The sequence below is a fragment of the Priapulus caudatus genome, unplaced genomic scaffold (genome assembly GCF_000485595.1).
Source record: "Priapulus caudatus unplaced genomic scaffold, Priapulus_caudatus-5.0.1 Scaffold17, whole genome shotgun sequence".
In the NCBI taxonomy this organism is placed as follows: domain Eukaryota; kingdom Metazoa; phylum Priapulida; class Priapulimorpha; order Priapulimorphida; family Priapulidae; genus Priapulus; species Priapulus caudatus.
The window spans coordinates 636,794-659,643 of NW_014577078.1; the positions used below are offsets into that span (position 1 = coordinate 636,794).

The 22,850-nt window shown below is 42.5% G+C and overlaps 1 protein-coding gene across 2 annotated transcripts in view; it reads right to left on the minus strand.

Moving 5' to 3' along the window:
• Positions 1-2,248: 2,248 nt before the first annotated feature.
• The window catches only part of LOC106810947 (multiple PDZ domain protein-like), a 99,943-nt gene continuing 79,341 nt past the window's right edge, over positions 2,249-22,850 (minus strand). For both annotated transcript variants that reach the window (XM_014814441.1, XM_014814433.1), the window contains exons 3-10: positions 18,997-19,097; positions 16,354-16,437; positions 12,991-13,117; positions 9,587-9,665; positions 9,124-9,154; positions 7,968-8,084; positions 3,793-4,016; positions 2,249-2,736 (exon numbers count right to left, since the gene is read on the minus strand). In XM_014814441.1, the coding sequence (XP_014669927.1) occupies positions 2,544-2,736; positions 3,793-4,016; positions 7,968-8,084; positions 9,124-9,154; positions 9,587-9,665; positions 12,991-13,117; positions 16,354-16,437; positions 18,997-19,097 (956 nt within the window). In that variant the 3' untranslated portion in view covers positions 2,249-2,543. The remainder of the gene's footprint in view (positions 2,737-3,792; positions 4,017-7,967; positions 8,085-9,123; positions 9,155-9,586; positions 9,666-12,990; positions 13,118-16,353; positions 16,438-18,996; positions 19,098-22,850) is intronic.

Consider the following 22,850-nt stretch of genomic DNA (forward strand, 5'->3'; position numbering starts at 1 on the left):
GAGGGTGTTTCTTATTTATTCATTTAAAAGCTAATCTAATTTACAAGAATTGTAATATCTTATAAACGACATATAGTTTCAGTTATAATATGGATAAATTTGCCCTAAAATGAATATCGTTCGGTTAAATAGCATTTAAGTATAAATATAATTGCACTTTTGTGATTAGTCCTCGGTCTGTAACGTGCAAAATAAATTGTAAAATACGCAACTTTTTGGGGGTGGCAGCACGGTCGCGGGTGTCATGGCGCCGTTCAAATTTCGTAGCGTTGATGTGTAATTAATTATAACAATTAAATTAGGTATCTGGTGACAAATACATGTGGGTATAGACGATTTGTTATACAGTAAGTACAGTTGTATGCAGTTAAATCTTAGAGGCTACTGTCCCTTTAATGATTTTTCGTATAAATTCTGCAATCACTGTTGGCGGAGAGCACCAATAATACCAGCGTATGAAATGCAACCGATTCACCAGTTATTCGTGGGATTCCCATAAGTAGCAGCATAACAGCATGGGTAGTAGTATCGTATCATCTCCACCACCAGCACACAATCGTTGTTCGCTCTCTCAGTTCTGGGTTGATCTCTGTTCACTCCTGCGGAGGCATGGCTGACGCGCTCGTTTTGTCGTCACTGTCATGGCGGAGAAATACCGTGAAGTTGTCATTCAGTACCCAACCCTAGCGCTGTCTCCTACTGACATCGACGACGCAATGTTAGCTACGCTGACCTCACACTCGAAGAAAGTTTGGCTACGCTTGATTGCCGTAAGGCGTAAATTTATTATATTCATGTGTGCGTGCGTGTCTGCGTGCGTGCATGCGTGCGTGCGTGCGTGCGTGCGTGCGTGCGTGCGTGCGTGCGTGCGTGGCTGCAATGCGAACTGCAGGCGGCTGCTGCATATCTCACGGTAAAGCTGGAGGGAATCACAGATGATACGTGAAGCTGGGTATGAAGGCGGTCGTTATGATCGGTAGGAACGTCGAATATACGAATGAAGGGAAAATAAACATGTGCAAGAGAGGGAAAAGGAAGCATGCTGGAAGCATTAAGCCTACTAGAGGTGATATAAATTCAGATTGAATTTCAATTTGGTTTCGATCGCGTGGATGCACGCAGTATATTGAGAGATCGTACAAAGGTCATGATGGTCACGTTTTTAACGCGTGTTCATTATAACCTCGCACGTTGCGAAGCTTGCTAATACTGTGAAATAACGCGATGAATTTGCGAATGACACCGGAAAAAAAAGCGAAATTCCAGACAGCATATTGTCAAAATGGCTGCCGCGATCATGGGCCGTGTGTCGTCGCTTCTCCAGTGAGATTACCCAGGCTGACTACCCACCAATGTTGCTGACGCTATAGGTTAGTGCAGATATGAATGATAACCAATATTATAATTTAAACTCAGTATAATTAACGATAAACAATACTAGTAAAAATGAGTATGTACAGAGGTGGCACCTAGTTTTAGCCATCGAATAAGAATAAAAGTGAAAAATCGGTAAAACTTCGCATAAAAGCTTGACTGTATCCAGTAGTAGTAGTAGTATTCAACACCTGAAGCGTGTTCATTGATGAGGACAAAATCTACTAATGCGGAAAGCTATCTTGCTATGAATTTTATTTCTGTAATTTATATAGGAAATAACCTTGCGCATTAAAGTAATCGCAACGTTGGTCATTGTTCGAGAACAAATTCACACCGATCCACTCTATCGGCTGCTCTCTGACGTCACATCTTCCTCACGAGATCTTCAGATTCAGATAACAGCAGGATCCGTTCCTCTCAGTTTGGACACTACCTTGCGTACACAGTTGTACATATCCTCGTGGTGGCACGTATTTATGTGCATTTTCACCTGCAGTATGGTCAGTGGCAGTAGTTATAACACTCCTCTACTCTGCTAGTCTCAATTCTTCCCGGGATTCCACGCAGGATGACGTTACGTTTCGGTCAGCGTCCGGTAGATGTCGCTGCATGAATCTGTAGTAATCGCGTAGTCCTGTTCTAGACAGAACGGTCGACGTGCTTCACATAGCGACATTGGGATCTACACTCGCAATCGTTATACGCTCGTCATACTCTGACATAAACCATTACATGTGACAACGCCTCGCAGCCCGACATAGCTGGTACGTGCTGACACACACCCGTACGCACGCACGCACGCACGCACGCACGCACACACACACACGCGCGCGCGCACGCACACACGCACACGCACGCATGCACGCACACACACGCACGCACGCACGCACACACACGCACGCACACACATACGCGCACAGCGCAAGCACGACCTTTCTTGGTGTGACACACCTATTTCATCCGCCCCTCGGTATCCTCATTTCATCGCACGCTCGTCGGCTGGCGACGACGACGCCACCTGTCGTCGTGAGTCCACCATCCGCCGATTTCTCATATCGCACGTATCCGCCAAATCTCTACGCGAACGTCGGCTCGGCGACCAAGTAACGACCGTACGAAACTCTCCCCCAAAGGCGGTAAAAAAAAATTCGGCGGCAGGCCATGCATCACAATGCAGCTACGTCGGCGTGGTTCGATGCGGGCTTGGTCGTCGTCGAGGTCTTCGCGAGGCTGTAGAGCGGAAGGGCGGGGCAGTTGCGCATCCTCTGACCCCAGACGACCTCGGTATTGCTGCGCGCGCGTTGGAAGCTCGGACTTATGTGCGTGTTCAGTAGGCGTACGTTCTCCGGCGCCATTACCCTGAGAAAAGACGATATCGACAAAGACGTTAAAGACGTTGCCTGACTGTGGCATACACTAACTAACGTATGCATGTTAATGTGGCAACGTTATGTTAATAAACATGCACAACATACACTAACTTATACCCCGTACAGACTGCAAATTTGACCCTACATCAAATTAGTCCGAGCCAGACGCGCGCTAAATATTTGCAGTGTGTACATGCTATCCCGGACAAAATACACTATAATATATATATATATATATATATATATATAGTAGTATATACTATATATATAGTATATACACTAATAAACGTTATGCTTGCTTTGCGCTCACTTCGCTTTTTTGTCGTTCCACATAGACGAGTTCTCGAATATGGCTTGGTACTAATTCGTAATGGCTTTTATACTTTTAAGGTAATGACGCTTCAATTATAATAATAACAAATATATTTATTTCTATTACTGAAGTAATACAAAGTATATTACTCGTATAAAAGATTAAAAAACTGTATATGTATTAAATTTACATATTAATATATAACATGTGTTATCTAAAATGTGATAACACGGAGATATTGCGTTCTCAGAGGACACGGTGAGCAGGTCTATGGCTCTGAATTAATTTACAGTTAGCCCCTGGTTACGAATACATCTAGTTTTATTCAATCCAATTCAAGTTCATTCGTGAATTCGATTGTTTCCGAATATATCAAAGCTGAAGAAGGGTGAATTGCTTTATATGTGCAGACTGTGGTATTCGTGGGTTGCATTCGTGAATATCCCGATAAATAACTAGCTGTTCACAGACACGCGCGAAAACTCTCTGTACTCCCGGAATGTGTTACAGTACATGTACACTGTAAAATGTACAATGTACAATGCACAATAACATCAAGAACTAATAATGTATATTGTTATTATGTTATTAATATATAATTTAATTTATTTTCTTTATTAACCATATAATAAAACGGTTATCGACCTCATCACAGGTCGATAATTGTATAATGTATTATTAGCTCTTGATAACATGTACAATGTAAATGTAACAATACATTGGTGATACTACCGTAAGCAATCACTGCTGTTATCCGTGTCAGACGTCACCATCTCTATTCTCACGGGCGGCTTCGGCCTCGTCATGTTCTGATAGGTCGGCGAACCTAGCTTTGTCCCACACCAGGTGCCGCTGCGCTCTCTCGACGGAAACATCTTGCTTTTCGTGTATGCCTGTATGGATGCGCTAAGCTCGGGAAACCTGCCCAGTAGCAGAACCATCGGCCCCACCGTCGTCTGCGTGTAAAACGGAAAATGCAGTTTGCAGTCTCGGGAGCGAGCTAGATGATCATTACGTTTCACGAGTAGCAGTTTTTCGTTGTCGCAATTAAGTTTGGTGGATTAGGCGGACGGTGCGTTGGTATAAGACGAGTAGGCGCGCGATTATTGCAATTCCGTTGATAATTTCGCTTGTTTAATGCAATTTCGTGCTATCATCTAAATCACTTACTGCATTTACGGGGTTTCTACGTGCCGGGTATAGCGGGGGGCGACCGCGCCGTAGAACATATTGCTTTTTTTGTAATGTTACCAAATCTTTCATCAGAAATGTTTTACGGTTTATAACGGATAAATCTGGCAGAACAGTCACCCTGTGATTTCGTGACTCACACACACACACACACACACACAAATAACCTTGGTGACAAACAAGAAAGCTGTACTTTTGTTCTGGTGGCTCTGGCAGATTCATTAGGAAGTATAACTTTGAAATCTCATTTGCTGTTAAATGAGGTCTCGTTTATGCATTATTGAAATCGTCTCCGGTGTTGTTATACTTCTAGTACTGAATTTTCACGTTCCGTAAATAAAATGGCTTTACGATATAGTATTATTGTTAATAAAGGTTTATTTTAGAAACTTAGTATACCGTCGTGGACTATGTATGAAATGAATAGCGCAAGTAAATAATTGTCATATAATCGGTGGGTCTGTACGTGCATTTTTATGACTTTGTGTTGACGTATGGTTTAGTTTTTGTTTTGCCCATCTTTCTACTTTGCCTATACTGTGGCATATCCTATAGTCAGATAGCTTTTAGTCAGATATGTGGGTATGCATGTCCAGTATCTGCTGTTAAAAACATTATTCAGTTGAAATACTAAGATTCTATGCCAAAATTGTCCTTCAAATTAGAGAGCAAATACTAGTAAGAGTATACGAGTAATTTCATAAAAGATGAACAAGCCGAAAATGAGCAAGGAGGAAGAGGAACGTGTCTACACAGAAAGACATACAAGCAGGCGCGGCGTCACGGGGGGGGGGCGGTTGCCCCCTATGATTTTTAAAAAAAAGGGGGAAAAACAAGTGTGACGGGCCTGAATGCTGTTGTTGTGCGGGGGAGAGGGAGGATTCAGCCCGAATCCCAGCTCTTGCTAATTCTAATTATTAAAACCCTTTCCTTGCGGGCTCAGACTGCGGGTCCCGGCCGCGTCTATTTTTGCTGTACCACTAATGCGTAACGCTGTTTTATGGTGCCTTGTGACCATAAACCTAAGGACGTGGATATTCGTCCGAGCAAAATATACACACAAGTACAAACAGTCAACCTAACCCAGCCCTAACCGTAACACTTACTCTAAACCGACTCGGCTATCTTATATACGCGTGTCATAGTACCCAACTTAATCTATGGTGTATAACCTTTCGTAGTGATGCGCAACGATGCTCGGACGAATATCCACGTCGCTAACCCTAACCCTAACCCTAATCCTAACCCTAACCCATAGCGTTACGCGTTACGCAGTAGTGCCGTTTACTAGCCGGGGGTGCTGGGGGTGCTGCAGCACCCCCTGTTTTTTTAGTTGAGTAGTGCGTGTTCACGTACACGGCTAACTACGAACTCGCTTATAACGAAAACAATGCCAAGCTATGACAAAAGAAGCGTCAAAGCCGCCGCTTGTCTGTGTAGTATGGTAATTATTTATTTATTTTTAGTTGAGTAGTAATTTAATAATGTTTTCTCAATAAAATGAATGCATGCTGGGGCGTATGCTGGAAACACGCTGCGGAACTTTCGAGTGTTTACGGGCACCTCGTCAGCTGCGTGTAAATTACGCATGGTTTTACCTGTAAATTTTAGGCTTGATGAATCGCAGCAACTAAAATGGCAGACTGCGCTTGCCGTACCGAAATCGTACGCAAGATTTACTTAAATACTGCGTTGATAAATCGCAACTGCGATTGTGTAGGTCGATTGCCGTCCCAAAGATTACGCAAAATATTTTTGCGTAGCCAGCTCGATGAAATCATGGAATCTAGTCCCTCTGGACCCCACCCGTCAGGTAGCCAGCGCACACGTATGCAGTCTAACAGTTTCCAGGGCGTGTCAGGGTGGGGTCCAGGGGGTCGCGGCCCCCCCCCCCCCCTTCGCCGTGCTCGCAAGTTTGGGTTACGGTTAGACCACCTCCCTGGTACAAATCCTGTACACGCCCCCTGGTTTGCCCCCCCCCCCCTAAGAATATACCATGGCGCCGCCCCTGCATACAAGCACGCACACGCACGTATTTAGGCATAGAATAGAGCTACAGGAGGGTTGAGGTGGAGGAGGTGAAAGAGGGGGAAAGGGGGCGTATAAAGCCCGCCGCACACGCTGTGGAACTTGCTGCGTGCGTGCGTGCGTGTGTGTGTCTGTGTGTGTGCGTGCGTGCGTGTGCGTGTGTGTGTGTGTAAATGTGCTCAGCCACTTCTGTAGCCGACCAATAGCAGGCGGTTAAGCGAATCACATGATTTCAACATGGCAGCGCCCGGGGCAGCGCCCTGCGGAATGGTTGGAGAAGTTCAGCAGCTGCTGGAGGAGAAATTCATTGAATTATGACCGGAATATCAGTGTTTATACGATGTTACGTATCAACTGCAGAATTCAAAGATAGGGACAAGCGACAAGTGGAACTCGAAGAATTTTTGCCACAAAGTTGGAATAGAACGGTAGGTAATTTTTTCCTCAAAAGTTATTACTAACTACTAACGTCACTAAATATATCCTCAAGTTCGTGTCGAGCGTTTGTTTACATTGAATGGAGCCATGTTAAAATCATGTGACTCGCTTAACCGCCTGCTATTGGTGATATGTGGTATATAGTGATCACTGATATCAAACGTGTGATATTTTCCACACGACCTAGATCGATGGATTTTGCATCCGCACACGTGGAACTTGCAGAGCCACTTTCCACGTGTGGAAGTTGGCGCAGCAAGTTCCACAGTGTGTGCAGCGGGCTTTTTAAAGAGGTGCGAGAGAATAAAGGCGTATAAATTAGAAGCGATCAGTGGCGTAGCTTGGCACTAAGCATTTAACGATAAATTTAAAGGTAGAGTTTACTCTAGGTTCTAGGGTTATTTTCAGCTAATTTAGGTTATAATTACGCTACAAGAAAAGTTTCATGGTTCAATCACCATTAGAAATATTTTTTTTTTATGTTTTAAAACTAACGACTACAGTTTGATTACAACGACGGTGGCGCCACTCAAAGCGCACGATCTGATAAGTTGCGCAAAACCACTTTCCAGCCAATGGCTACAGACCGAGGGTGTTTCTTATTTATTCATTTAAAAGCTAATCTAATTTACAAGAATGAGGTACTTTGGAACTAAAAAACCAGGTGGCGTTGGGACGCAACCAAGTTCTTTCAGCAAAATCCCGCTGAGCTTCAACTCTGTTTGTTGTTTCATTTGATTTTACGCAAATTATACGCATCGTTATCAAAATGCCCAAAAGGAAATACGTAGAAATGAGTTTAAATGATCTAAAGACAGAACTTAGAGCCCGAAAAAAGAAAGTATCAGGACGAAAACGGGAATTAGTAGCAAGGTAAGCAAGAAACTGTGAGCGTAGACTGGCACCCGGTCGCCAGTGCCACACGCTACACTAACGTCAGTGTAGCGAAGGATACTTGCCGGAGGCGTGTATTTTTTTCCTAGGTCAATCAAGAACATAGGGCTCTAACGAGCGCTGCCATTGGTTGATACAAATCACGTGCCTCAAACTCCTGTTTTATGGTGCATTCACTGCATTGTGACCCTAACCCTAACCCTAACCCTAACCCTAACCCTAACCCTAACCTAACCCTAACCCTATTTAAGAGAGAATGAGAGAGCGAGAGATAGATAGATTAATAGCGAGAGAGAGAGCCAGACATACAGACAGACAGAGAGAGAGATGGGAGAGAGAGGGGGGATGAGACCTACCCAGAGTAGATTCGCTACTTTTTTCTGCGACCACCGTCGCACGTCCTGTCCGTTCACCTCGAGTATGCGATCGCCTTGTCGGATCTTGTTACTTCGAGCGGCTGGACTGTCTGGTTGCTGAAACATCATCGATTCAAATAAGTTCACACCCAACCGCTCTCTCTCTCCCGTGCGTGGGATCATTCAACCGTCTCTATGATCACATGAAGTGTTAACGAAATGGATCGTGTGTAGAGAAATGTGGCAACGTCTATTTCTTGAGCGATTATATTTCAGACGAGGCGTTTCCTCGTTCACGGGGATTCTTGCTGAATTCACGTGCTTGGGAGTCAGAACCACTGCAAATCAGACGTCATTATACACAATTTTCTCCAGTATTTCTTCGTGGATTAGTGAATTTTCAGTTTTTGCAATGAATCGTGCGCAGCAAATTCGAGTATTTCCGGCTACTGCAAGTTGTGTTATACGGAGATTATAGACCCGGAATTGACCGAGTTGTTACGAGTGACGTCATTTGCCACGTCACTCGGCAACGGACTGCGTATTTTGTTCAATATCGTTTTTTATTAGGTATCGAATGTTGTTATGTTTTATCGAAGTGATTTCAGAAGTATTGTCTATTTAATATAGTATCACAAGCATGCAAACATTACCTTTTAGTAAAAATATATCATCTTTGCAATATTACGCACAATGATGCACAACTGCCGGATGGAAAGGGCTAAATGTTGCAGCAAAGGGACTTAGTCCTCGAATGATCCAGGTATAATATTTCATATAGCAACTTAATCACGAAACAGCAATATGAATATATATAGCTGGAAAATAACCACGAAGCGATGACGCATATTGCGATGTATCAACTATGTATGTAGCAGCATTAACCTAGTGAATAAGCAGTAAAAACCAACGAAGATTATTCACCTGATCTCATTGATGCAGTCGCACGTACATATAACAAGACAGCATTATTTATTGCAAAACAGCTGCCTGCTAAATCGAATAGGTTCAGTATAGTAACGTTATCCGATTTACTACATGACATTCATGCATATATTTGTGCAATTTCTATATAACACACCTGCTGAATATTTCTGCAGGGATTTATAGATTATTTCAATTGGAGTAGGGACATTTATTTCATCTTTTTACTTACCACCCACGTGATGAAAACGCCTATTCCGTCCCTGTATAAAAAAACACAATAGCTGAGATTACCTTCTTGCCACATCGTGAAAATCTCTGATAATTTATGATAGATAATCGAGATACCAATCGATACTCATTTCTCAATCAGCTGTACAGATGGTCGGGAAGTTGTAGGCATCGACAAAACACGGTGGAAAATATCGTCTGATAAATTTAAATGATCTCGTTATGACAAGTTTTAATGAATAATGACGAACTTTTAGACGGAATACGTTAGTAACGCAATAAGCACCTGAGCCAACGTCAACATCCCTTGTAGCTTTACATATCTAAATTAAAAAATGTTACTCTTTTAATTATCTCTGTCTCTCGTATACATTTATCGATCTCTATCTTATCATTTACCATTTATTATATTGACAACCGATGAAGGAAAAGTAATATACAGTAGTTTAAAGTAATACACTCACTTTCTTCCTAATATGCTAATGCCGAACTTGCAGAAAGGATTAGGCTTTGCTATCTCCACCGTTGCAAATTTTTTTGGCGCTGAAAGAAAATTGAAATCCACATAGCGATGACAATAATGGCGGATCGATATTTAGCTGGAGTAAGTTCACAGAGAACAAATATCCATATCATATACGCACAGAGGCAGCGCGCGGCAACAGAAAGGCCTACTATCTGTCCAGCTGCGCCATAGATATCCCTAAATGCAGTATTATGGACAGAGTCAATGGGGGTTTTGCACAATGATATGAGATGTGCAGCTAAAAGAAATACAGTAGTACGAATCTCTGACAATTCTCCATGGCAACCGAAAAACAAGCAGGAGGAAATATCCATGAAATGTAGGCATATTAAGTTGCGTTAATGGCAAATTAAAAACGACGAGGCAACTTTATACGAAACGCAGATGCTGTATGTGAATATTTTATTCAAATCTGTGTGATGTAGTCACTATTCGCCCAATAAAGCCAATAAAAGACGTGTTACTTCTTTAATAACACGTTTCGCGGCTTAGTTAGAACTAATAAACCTAGCTTGTCGCAGTGCAGGATCGGACTTGTTATTCATATGGTCATAGACTCTGGGGCAGATGATATAGTAGCTTTACTCCGGGGAGTTTAGAGAAATGAAAGGCATGCCCAATAGATGTAAATATCGCTAACATGAATGTAATAACTAGCAGAAAAGAATTGAAATTAACCTTACTTACTAAATTCTAATTTAACTACTATCATTATACAAGACTTTTATGTGATGCCATTTTAAGCTATTAAGCTAGCGACAAACTATTATAAGATGGGCTTATATGAATAGTCATTATATAAAACAAGTCTTTATTGCGCAGTCGGCTCACATGACAGTCGGTTTTAATTAAACAATGTTAAGATAATAACTATCGCATTAAATAGGGTCGGAAACGACATTAATCTGTTAATGCTCGCCTATAAACCGCTTATTCAACATTTAGAGACAAGCTTGGTAGCGTACGAAATCCTCGCATGATAGCAAAATCGCTTCAGCGCAGGAATTGGTAAAAATGTCTCATTTTTACAAGAAGGTACTTCATCCAAGCCCGTCTCCGCGAAGCACCAACGCGCACGCGCGCAGTGCACACACAGCGAGATCAACAGCGGCACACACATACACACAGAGAGAACAACAGCGTATTTTATGCGGTTATGTGCAAATCGCGAGCTGATTCGTATCTGTTCTACTGTCATTTCTAAATGTGCATCAACTCTGTTATAACCATAACAGGCAAACTACGATCTCAGATAAGCGCTCATATAGTCAGTATGCGCTATTTTCACTGCGTGGGTTTTGTGATGTTTCGCTTGATGGCACTGACGACATTGACTCGAGCCGGATAACCCCAAGGGAGAATAACATTAACATGTTAATTATTGATTAGGTTTCATTAAAATAATCGTACCAGGAAACGAGCATAAAATTCTGTGAATACAAATAATTTCAATATTTTAATGATAATTTAGTGTTTTTTAGGCATTTCCTTTGAGCTAGGACAAACACTTATAGCTGCACTGTAACAAATTTTACAGCGATCTTCCAGGACAACATCGACCTATAGTGCTAGTTATTATTTACATATATACATGGTTTTTACTCGTGCTATTTACCAAAAACGTTTCATGGGCGCAAGCATTTTAAATCGCGCGTGCTATGCATAACAGGAAAATCTCGATGCGCGAAAGTCCGATTAAAATTTCATTATACTACGGAGATGCGATGCGTTGCTATGGTCACATGCGAAGGCTCGCGGCGGTTCTACCTACGCATACTCCACTCACTCTAATTACTCCAATGATTCTACTGTAGCTTGCTATCGCAGTAACTGCAACTCGTGATCGAACAAAGAAACGTGAAACTCCATAATGATCCCAGGGAAATAAATCCGTCATTATTTTAATTACTATTAATTTAAATTAATTACGCAACCGTATACCTAAATTAGATATTCATATATTTCATCAAGAGCTAATAATACCTAGGTATTACGCAGCCACTACGTATTTCGAGTCGGTTTTCGGCGAAAATACCCGATTTTCACCGCTCATTATCTCAGCGTAGAGGCATCGTAGGGACAAGCGGTTTGTTTTATATTATAAAAGGTAGGACAGCTGATCGATCAATAATACCACAAAGAATCGTCAAAATAAAACGGGCAATATATATTGATTCGACTAATACTGCAGCATGGTTTCAGCATTTCACCGTTGTACGCCCTCCTTCTTGATACGCTCTTGATATATTATATCTATTTATTTATTCATACTCTATTAACATAATGTTGCGCACTGTCGTTTCTGCAATTTAAATGAGTTAAGCAAAAATCTCGGTGTGTTACGTGTGTCGCTCATCCTCCCAAGCTTATATTCATCGTATGCAAAGAGTCAATCCACACCTCACTGCTCACAGATTCTAAATTGGATTTTGACATTTGTATTCGACAATATTGTCCCGCGGCGCCGATGGATTACACGTGCAAACGAAACGTTAGCGAATATTAAATTTAGATGTTTATTCTACGCAAGTGGCAAGATATTGGCTTGGCTGATCAACTCGGTGGGGTTGCTGATAAAGATATCATCGCTGCGAAACCGAAATCGCCTCAAAGAAAAAACCGAAACATCATCTCAGAAAGATGGAAAATTATATATATTATTAATTTACTCTATTTAATATTATATAATAATATCGAATATATTCGAATAAATAATTTTTTGACTCAACTCTCGGTCGTTAGTGTGAGCGTGTAAAAGATGGATATAGCCTATGGACGTTCACCGGATTCTGCATATGTGACACCAATAACAGCTGGATGATTATAGGTGCTAGATTAAAGTTACATTTAATGGTAAATACGTTACAACAAACGTTTGCATATACTTAAACTTAAAACTCCATCTCACCTGATCAAATGATGCGAGGTGTCGTTGTGTGGCGTAAATCGCGTAATGAACACCGGTACGTTAACGTTCGGATTTTGACATGCACTGAATGTGGTATATTTGTAGTATAAGCGGACTGACCCCGCTTATTTAACGTTAACGAATTGACATTCTCAAATGTCTAAATTAACACGCGAACACGGCCCCACTAGTCATGCATCTACCTCTGCATCTGGCGTCTGAATTGTATGGCGATGGCATCTTCTGGAATGCTCGTACTTCAAGCGCGTTGAGAACTCTCACAGCTCTCCTACTTACAACGCGTTAGTTAAAATAAAATCCGTGAAAATTTCCACGGTCGAATCGATGAACAAGCTCATTTACAGTGCGAGTAAAAATGTCACTTCAAGTGCGAGAAAACGTTAAGCGGGGTGTGACGTCATCAGTCTGCTTACTCTCGGTAGTGGTGAAGATGGCTTCCGGATTTTCCCTTAGGATTGAGAGCCGAAGTGGTGACGAAGCCTCCCGAAGCGTGCCCAGCGCCTGCGCATGCGTCAGCTGCTGCAAACTTACTCCGTTCACCTGTAGGATACACGACAGTTTACTTGTGAACTGAGGAACAACTTTTGGGTCATATAAGTTTACTTGAAATGCTCAATAGCGTAGCTCAGCGCGACACTATTGAGTTTTAACTGCAATATACACAACAGTGAAGCAGCATGACGGTGGCAGGTCTCTACATGCAATACACACAGCAGTGTACCAGCAAGACGGGTAGGCCTACAATGTTACGTGCAAATGCGCGCTGTGTTTCCTGAAATCACCGGGGGGCAACTTACAGGTAAATCGTTACAGTTTATCTGCCATGGGCGAGCGTTTACCTGCCAGACGGAGACAAATTACTTGCAATACGCGATAGTTTACCTGCGAGCCCCCGCAGGACAATTTAGGATAATTTACGACAGTTCACCAGCCACACGCGGACAATGTACCTGCACTAAATAGAGGTTTTATCTTATTTACCTTTTCTTCTTATCTTCAGTTTGATCTTTTATGTGATATTTACTTAATTTGGTGATTTATTTGTACACTCATGATCGAGTCGGTGTTTCCTTGTATGATAGTGCGTGTGTACTGAATCATGATAATGCTGGGTGCATTGGATCAAGATCTGGGTATCGTTATGTAGATGATTTCTAATTTCGAGATATAATGAAAAATTATCGTTTACCGTTTTAGAAAAATCATAAGGTTAATGTTAATGCTAAGACTAATGTTAAAACTAACATTAAGACTAATTTTGTTTCTGACAACGGACCCCAGGTTGTTACTGAGAGAATAGGTTCGACAACCTGTCTGTTGTCTTCATCAGGCTGTACACTCTCCGTTGCGTGAACTCGTCTTGAGACAGTAAGTGACGTCCGTCTGGAAATCAGTCGTTACCTTACATCAAGAGTCGTCGGAGAGATTCTCTCGAGTGCTCCTTATTATATGACGTCGGCACGTCCTAGTTAGCAGTAAGCCTAGTGCAGCCAGCATATAAAAGAATCGAGATGACATCCGCGGCTCTATGCGCCAGTTTTGAATATTGTACCAATTGAATATGGATTCTGAATATTGAATTGCATATTAAATATTGAATATGCAAATTGTGGTGTATGAGGGAAAGCTGGATGCAATTTCGGCACCAATCTCACCAAAAAAATTAATCCGATTTGGAAGACGTATCGATTACAGTGCCTCGTCCATACCTGTACCTTCCCTCCCCCACACACGCATCCACCCGAGAAGCGTCATAGGAATATAAGTTATGTCGTGCAAATTTGCCATTACGGACCACGTGATTAACGGCAATGACGGTCCGACATTATCTGTAGCAAGAATTATGGGCACGTGGCCCGTTGTCAGAAACCAAATTAGTCTTAACATTAGTCTTAACATTAACTTTACGATGTTTCTGACATCGGCCCCGTGGTTCTTCCCTTGACAGGCAGATAAAAAAATATAAATTCGCAAAGGCACAGCTAGGTAGCATGAACAGATGCGATGGTTCATATACATCATCATGCGTGTGCGACAATTAGCACATTCAAGTTCCAGGACCAGCCCAGCAGACCCGAGGACCACCACCACCACCACCCTCTGACCGATTTCTGGAATGACGTCGCCTAGTGCATGTCATCAGGTAATAGCATTATATCGAACTTAAAATAATCTCATATTGCGGTTCGTTAATGATCAATAATCCGGATGATCGGTTCAGTCCGTCACACCGGATCACATCGGATCACACGGGATGACACCGGAGGTCCGGTATAGCTTCCCGTCGACATCCCGTCGTGATGTCACCGGTTATAGTGTATTATTAGAGTAAGTGGCTGCGCGGATCTATTTACTCTAAATGGACGTTAACTTATTCCGATTATTTATTAATTTAACGCGAGATTGATGGATGTAGTCATCAGCACGTGCTTAGTAAGTCTCGCCATCGTTTATCATGGGCGAAAGCAAACAGCCTCGTTGGACTCTCGATGAAAAGTCGAGTATAAATTTAAATTTAAGCGAAGAAAAATCCTCAAATCGTCGCTACCGACAACATCATCAATAACGTACGCGCGCTGTACACAAACCACGCTCTCGCAGCGCTCGGGATAACATCCACATTCGCTCATATATATATATACGATATTAGCTGACGGTGAAAATCTAAAATCGATATGATCGCCGCTTAAAAAAACAACATTAGAAAACATATCGTGTGTTCGCTGCGTGATTAATTTACATGTCGCTTGTTGTGATAAAGCGTCGATGTCGAGCAAATCCGGAGTTAGCATACGCGTTATTTAGTATACGCGTTAGTTAGTACAGAAACAATAGAACACTAATACGCGTTAGTTAGCATACGCGTTGGTTAGCATACGCGTTAGTTAGTATACGCGTTAGTTAGTATACGCCTTAGTTAGTATATGCGCGTTAAGCTTAGCGCACACACCCGAGCAAAACGGGAAATTTTGTTTTCCAGCGTTTCGCGTTCTTCTCGGCGAGCAAGCGCACACACGCCACCCGACACAGCACACAGCTGAACAAAACATACAGAAACACTGCGTACAGCGCCGTTGTCACATGACATCAAAAATAGCCATCCGATGGACATCCAATTTTGTGTGTCATGTGATATTTTTAAGGATATTGATTGGAGACCGTCTGTGGCGTTTCGCTGTGTAGCAGAACGATTGACGCACACACCCGAGCAAAACGTACGCGCAGGCGAAAACACGTTCCGCGAATCAAACATTGCTTGTTCAGCGAAACACGCTTAGCTGAGCAATGTTTTTTGTTTCGGGAATCCGCACACAGCCACGAACATCGAGCGAAACACGTTTTGCTCGTCGTTCAGGGTGTTTTGCTCGGGTGTGTGCGCTACACTTTAGTTAGCATACGCGTTAGTTAGCATACGCGTTAGTTAGTATATACGCCTTAGTTAGTATACGCCTTAGTTAGTATACGCGTTAGTTAGTATACGCTTTAGTTAGTATACGCTGTAGTTAGTATACGCTTTAGTTATTATACGCTGTAGTTAGTATACGCGTTAGTTAGTATACGCCTTAGTTAGTATACGCGTTAGTTAGTATACGCCTTAGTTAGTATAAGCCTTAGTTAGTATACGCGTTAGTTAGTATATACGCGTTAGTTAGTATACGCGTTAGTAAGTATACGCGTTAGTTAGTATATGCGTTAGTTAGCATACGCATTAGATAGTATACTCGTTAGTTAGTATACGAAGCAAGCAGCGGGCCCGCACACGGTGGATGACTCACGGCTAGTATTTGGTCGCCTCTCCTCAACCTGCCGTCGTGATAGGCAGCGCCATCGTCGTGTATCTCGTCGACGCATACGGCATGCTGAGAGAAACACATGAAAGAGAAAAGAGAAATTTGCGAGGCGATTAAGAGATAATTAAAGGTGATAAATTTGTCGCGCCCGGAGATATAATACCCTCGCCGATTTCCACGCATTCGGTATGATCGTACAGCGAATGCATGCAAATGGGCGAATAGAGCTGGCCACGGGAGGAAGAGAAAAAGAGAGCGAAATAAAAAAGAGCAAGAGAAAGAGAAAAAGAAAAAGAAAGAGAAGGAGAAAGAGAAAAAGAAAGAGAAAGGGCAGAAAAAAGGGGAAAAACAGAAAAATTAGTGAGAAAGAGAGCGATGGGGGAGACCTTTACTTCACTATTAATTACAAAGTTAATTTATAGGGCGCGCAACTTTCTGCAATAATATTTTCCCGGAGGGAATTTCGATATTCAAACATTACTGCACACGCTATCAACACCCCCCCCCCCCCAACACACACACTCACTGAGAATACGACTGCACGTCATGCAATACTGCCGTGTATCGACAAATACGCATTGCTTACTAATCGGGTTTAAAAGTGCGCGTCAGTGGTTTTTGAAATTACCAAGTTCATTCATTCATGCGACAGCGATGTGATAAGGATACGTATTAAAAAGTAAACCTGCACGATGGCATCTCGAACGCGCTAATTGTTATATAATTATGACTCGACTCAAGGATTAAACATCCTTTTGTGGTAGGTCTGACTATGATAAGGAGGTAGGGTTGCTGCTTGTCACATCGGTTTCAATGCGGCATCGGAATTTGGTTACGAGATAGAACGACAGAACCTAAACCGAGCTTCCCGTGATTTACAGCTATCTCGTGGACGGCGCGTACGTTTTACTGCTGCAATAACTGCGCGCCAAGCACGATTGAAGTGGTCGCTGTTGGTACAACGATGGCAAATCATTCTTCTATTGGCGGCCATATTAAACTAAATGTTCCCCACACGCCAGCATAAGTTATTTTGAGAAATCGCAATGCCACCGTTTACAAAGTAGTGGCACGACGTATTTTATTAACTCAAATATTTCTCCATAAATATTTTCGCAAAAAGACGGGTACCACACAATGTGTTTTTTGCTGAAAAAGAAGGATTCGCTTATGCTTTTATATTCACACGATTGCACACGAAATAGACCGCTCGCGCTGCTGAATGCATTCGGAATCATAATTTTTGGGGAAATCCCTCGAATAAAATCAAACGTATCCCGTTTAACAACACGTTTGAATAAATACGTGAACATCTATATATAGTCTCCCGGCGACGATTGGCTGCCTTGTGCACGTGGTGCCTGATTGTCGAAGTGATACGCGCACTGATCTCTATATACTCAACATGCATGTTTTGCTTGCATCTATGACAAATACGACATACGCATATACGCTTTCATATGACACTATTTGTCGTAGGAAGATTCTTCCTATGACAAATATTGGCGAGTCAACTTCGTTCCACTTTACAGCTGAAATTCACTGCTTGCGTTCATAATAGCGCTCCTAAACTTCTATGATGCGCACAACACATACAACAATATTTGTCAGAGGAAGAATCTTCCTATGACAAGTAGTGTCATATGAGAGCGTATATGCATATGTCGTATTTGTCGTAGATGCAAGCAGAACAGGCTGATATACTAGTACTCTATATACTCTATATATCTTTCTATATATACTCTATATTAGTATATAGAAATCAGCGGGATTGCGAGACTTTGATCATTTTCTCCAACGGGAACTTTGCTGTTTGCAGCCAAAGTGTTGGATGTCACAAGCACTAGCGAGTGAATCACTAACCATTTACTTTCTCATTTCCCTACGGCTCCCGTCATCGGAGTCGCGATCTTCTTCAGCCTTCCTACAGATGAGGTGTTCTAGCTTGGACAAAGTGTCGTGACACCAGTCAGTTTAGTCCATCAGTCTGATCTAGTCTGGATCGGATTACCACTGAATACTGAAGCTGTCATGCCGTTCCCACTCCCTAGAAGCTGTGCAGGAATCGTAATGGTGTGCAGGTGTGCGCAACAAGAGGTTTGTGCTTTTATCTAAAGCGAAATCTGATGCGTTGTAATATGACTCCACTATGACTGAACTATCTGATATACATATATATATATAATATATATATATATATATATATATATTATATATATAGGTATAGCTGACATTAGTGGATGAAATCACTCCAGCTTCCCTACAAATTACTAATCGCAATTCCCGATGGATATTGATATGCCGACTCTCGCTGTTTACATGATGAGTACGCTAGCAGCTTGTAACCCATCGGGTGGATACACTGTCGCACTCATAGCTAGTGGTGAGTTATCAGCCTACCTTGTTGATTTCGTTATCTATCGTGGGCCTCGGCTAGTGAGTTCGCTGCGTACCTATACGTATTGGTCGGCACGGCGTGTATTGTATTGGTCTAGCCCGCACAGTGAGAGATGGGATTTCCCTCCGTAAAATCACCATGTGGTACATCGCCCCTGCTGGATGGTATCCGATTTGGCATCTGCGAAAATCTTGCGTTTGCCATTAATCTCCTTATGTAGGCCTACTTACGAGGTACGTGTCGCTTCCCCCGATGATGCTGATGCCCAACTCTCGGTCCTTCTTCAGCACTAGCGTCGTTTCGACAAAGTCCTCAATTGCTGATAGAATTCCTGTTGTAAAAAAAACACAGCGATAGTTAAAGGTATGATACGCACGTAACCGGGGTTGCAATCTCGGAATTTCCTCGACCACAATGCCCTATAAATAACTTCATGCGAGTCTTGGAGAAATTTAATTGCAGCAATCAAGTCAGTATTTGCATGTCGAATTTCCGTACAGGACGATTTCGTCTATAATTTACCTAATTAGCTTCGAGAATATTTTGAAATTGACTTCGTTTACTCGGTGATTTCCGTCAGATGCGAGTCGTTCTATGATTTCCGGATAAATTCGAATTTGCGGTGTATGTAATGCGCCATAAGCGGCAAATCCGATCAAAGCTTTATTTCAGTACGTTTATGTAGCAGCCCAAGTTTTCTAGTACGCAATACTTGTGGTACTCGGCATACTACTGTGGCCGTTACTACGTGATATTTGTTTCCATAGAATCGTTTAGGGTTGGGTTTAATGTATAGAGTTGGCGTTACATCTAACTATGATTCAACCTCTAACCGCAAAAGAAATTTTAACTCTAACCCCATAGCAAGAAAATTGCCCGTCATGCGTCATCATATTTTTATTTTACGCAGTGGGTACGTCACCGTACGCGTCCGGAACCGGTCGCCTAGCCTCCAGGCTACGCATCCACTCACACAGTAACCGCGCAACTTGCGTACACGATTGCGCAACGGGGCGCTCTGCTGATTGCCGTAAATATTCACTTGCATACCGGGTTCGAGCTAGGTAGTTACACGTTGATGGTAGTGTAATGGGTGGTAGGTAGTAGTGGATGGTAGGTTGTAGGGTGGATAGGTAGTAAGTGGATGGTAGTTGTAACGGGTGGTAGGTATGTAGTGGAGGTAGGGTTGTATGGGTGGTGATGTTATGAGTGAGTGGAAGGGTTGTATGGGTGTAGGTAGTACGGGAGATGGTAGGGGTTGTACGGGTGGAGTATCGTGGATGACAGTGTGGGATGACAGGTTGGGTGGGTGGTAGGTATAAGGGGTGGGTAGGTATAGTGGATGTAGGTGTGTAATGGGGGTAGGTTGTAACTGACGGTCTAGCGTAATTTAAGACATCAGTCGTGCAATCAGGTAGTTCGTGGATACAGCGTTCAGGCTGTCGAACTGGCATTGGTACTCGTATGAAGTTGGTCTCGTTCACGTAATTCGGTCCCTCCGTTAAATATGATTCGCGCGCTACATTAGTCACTCTCTCGATGTCATCGTCCACTAATTAATTTATTGCTGGTGATCGAGGCACCAATAAATTGCTCATCCGGTACGCGTAAGTGGTAGTGTGTGGCAGATGTGCGTACCTAGACATGTTACAATATGCCGGGGTATACTTGCTATGCGATCAGAGTAAGCTGAAATTCTGTCTGGGTCTCACGTATAAACTACAAATTGCAATCTTCGGTGGCGCCGCACATGGGAAAGTCAATAATCTTCTTTAGGTTTTCTACTCGTTACGTCTGTGGCCTAGTAATGCAATCTTTAGTTTGAATGTGAACTAAACGCTGATTGTGGGCGATTAAAATTCGTACTGGTCAGATTCGTCATTTTTCAATTTCTAGAATCTTACCACCCGAGGCTCATAATTTAGATGACTCTTCTATTATAGAACGAGCTCATCAGCTTCGATTATGTAGCTCTTGATGTTACGTAGTCTGTGGTTGTGAATGTGCTAAGTGAAATGGTAAAGTGGTGCGTGGCGATCAACAAATTGTAACGTGTGTGCAGATGGTTAATACTGGCTGACCAACAGTCGAACGTTTTCATCCGCGACAACCATATTCCTCGTGGAAGGTGAATATCGACGTAATACATGGCATAATAGCATACAACGATCATTCTGTGATCAAGCGTGCAAGTAAATCTGCATGGCCTGGCTCGATGTCCAGCGTTGGTAGTTTTCCGTGGGGTGTCTCTATAGCGGGCTCTTAAGAAATTCATCAAATGATAAAAGCTCCCTTTTAAATTCCCCATTCGCATATTGGTTCCCGGATGGTACGTTTACATTACTGGCAGTGAGAGGACAGCTCACGTGTGCTAGGTGCCGTGAGCGGTAATCACTATCCCGTTAGAAGTGTATGCGTGCGTGTCCACGATGTCTGTGTACAAGACCTATTGATCATATTCTTTAATCTATATCTAATCTATATTATAATCTATATCTATATCTAATCTAATCTAATCTATATCAGAATCTATATTATGATCTATATCTAATCTAATCTATAGCTCTAACTAAGCTATATCTATATCTATTATCTATATCTCTATGTTAATCTAATATCAACGTATATCTGATCTATATCTATATCTATATCTATATCTATATCTTATATCTATATCTGATTACTTATATCTATATCTTATATCTATAGATCTATACTATACTCTATATTTATATCTAATTACTAATGCTTTATCTCTAGTACAACAGGCATTTACATAAGTCTTAAAATTCAACAGTTTTAACCCCTCCTAGCTAAAATACATTGCCAACAGATATTCTAGTAAACTAGCTTGGCAACAAAAACAGGGTGTTGAAATTGACTGTGTAACACGAGTCTTCCCACGACGGGTCCTTGTGCGATGAAACAGCAACAGCTAATGTGTATTAGAGCATACAGATTACACGACTTCTTCACACGATCGTGCCGTGAGCGGAGCCTCGAGCGTCGCTCTGTCTTCCTTAGAGATGATTTCCGGTGCTACCAGATTCCCTGGCTAAAATGACACAGTCCGATCGAGATGTTGAAACGCCGTGCAAAGCCAGCAGCGAATTCACACCATATCTGTGGCGCCACTGCGTATAACATATTAATGACCAAAAACCAAGTGTCTGTTTATCCAAGAGAGAACATGATACAAATTGCGTGCACCGCTTGCTTATCCTAGACGCGCCCCCGGATGAGACCGCGCACGTTCCGCGATATGCGCACGCGGACTGCGGGATGTTCAAATTATAGAAGCGCTGTCCGAGTGGAAGACGTGCGCCAAATTCTAGCCCGGGCAGTCTCCACCACCAGCGGTCAGCGGAATGCTCTGTAGTTTATCGAAGATAAAAATAAAGACTTTGTTCTAAATAAGAACTATCGGCGGCTAAAAGAGCAATATAGCAGAAATTGAATTCTTGACTAGTCAGCAAAGGGCTGTTGGGGTCCATTATGAAAGCTTCCAATTGAAATGGACCCATGAAATTGGTCAAGTGAAATTGTGTTTTTCGCGAACCACAAAGAAAATGTTCTCCCTCTTACATGCACCCCTCGCCTGATCAATCACGCATTCGGGCGTCCAACAATAACAGAGAATAAATTGTGTGATTGTGGCTCTGACGCACGTCTTGACCGTACAAAACTGTTGAAGACAACGGGCACATTGCAAACGTCTTAAAAAAATGAATATTCACTACAATTTTTTACTAATGATTGACCGCGAGAGAGAGAGGAGAGAGAAGAGTGAGAGAGAGAAAAGAGATGCAGAGGCTGTGTGGTTAGAGAGAAAGAGAGAGAGAGAGAGGCTACGAGTGTGTGTGTGTGAAGAGAGAGCAGAGAGCAAGAGAGGAGAGAGAGCAGAGGAGGAGAGAGAGGAGAGAGAGGAGAGGAGGAGAGAAGAGCAGAGATGAGAGAGAGAAGACTGTGCGCGCGCGGTGCCGCGTCGGTGTGTTTGTAAAAGAGGGAGAGAGAGAGAGAGAGATAGAGAGAGAGAGCGAGAGAGGTCGGATAAAGGAAGACGGCACAGTGCATATATTGTAAA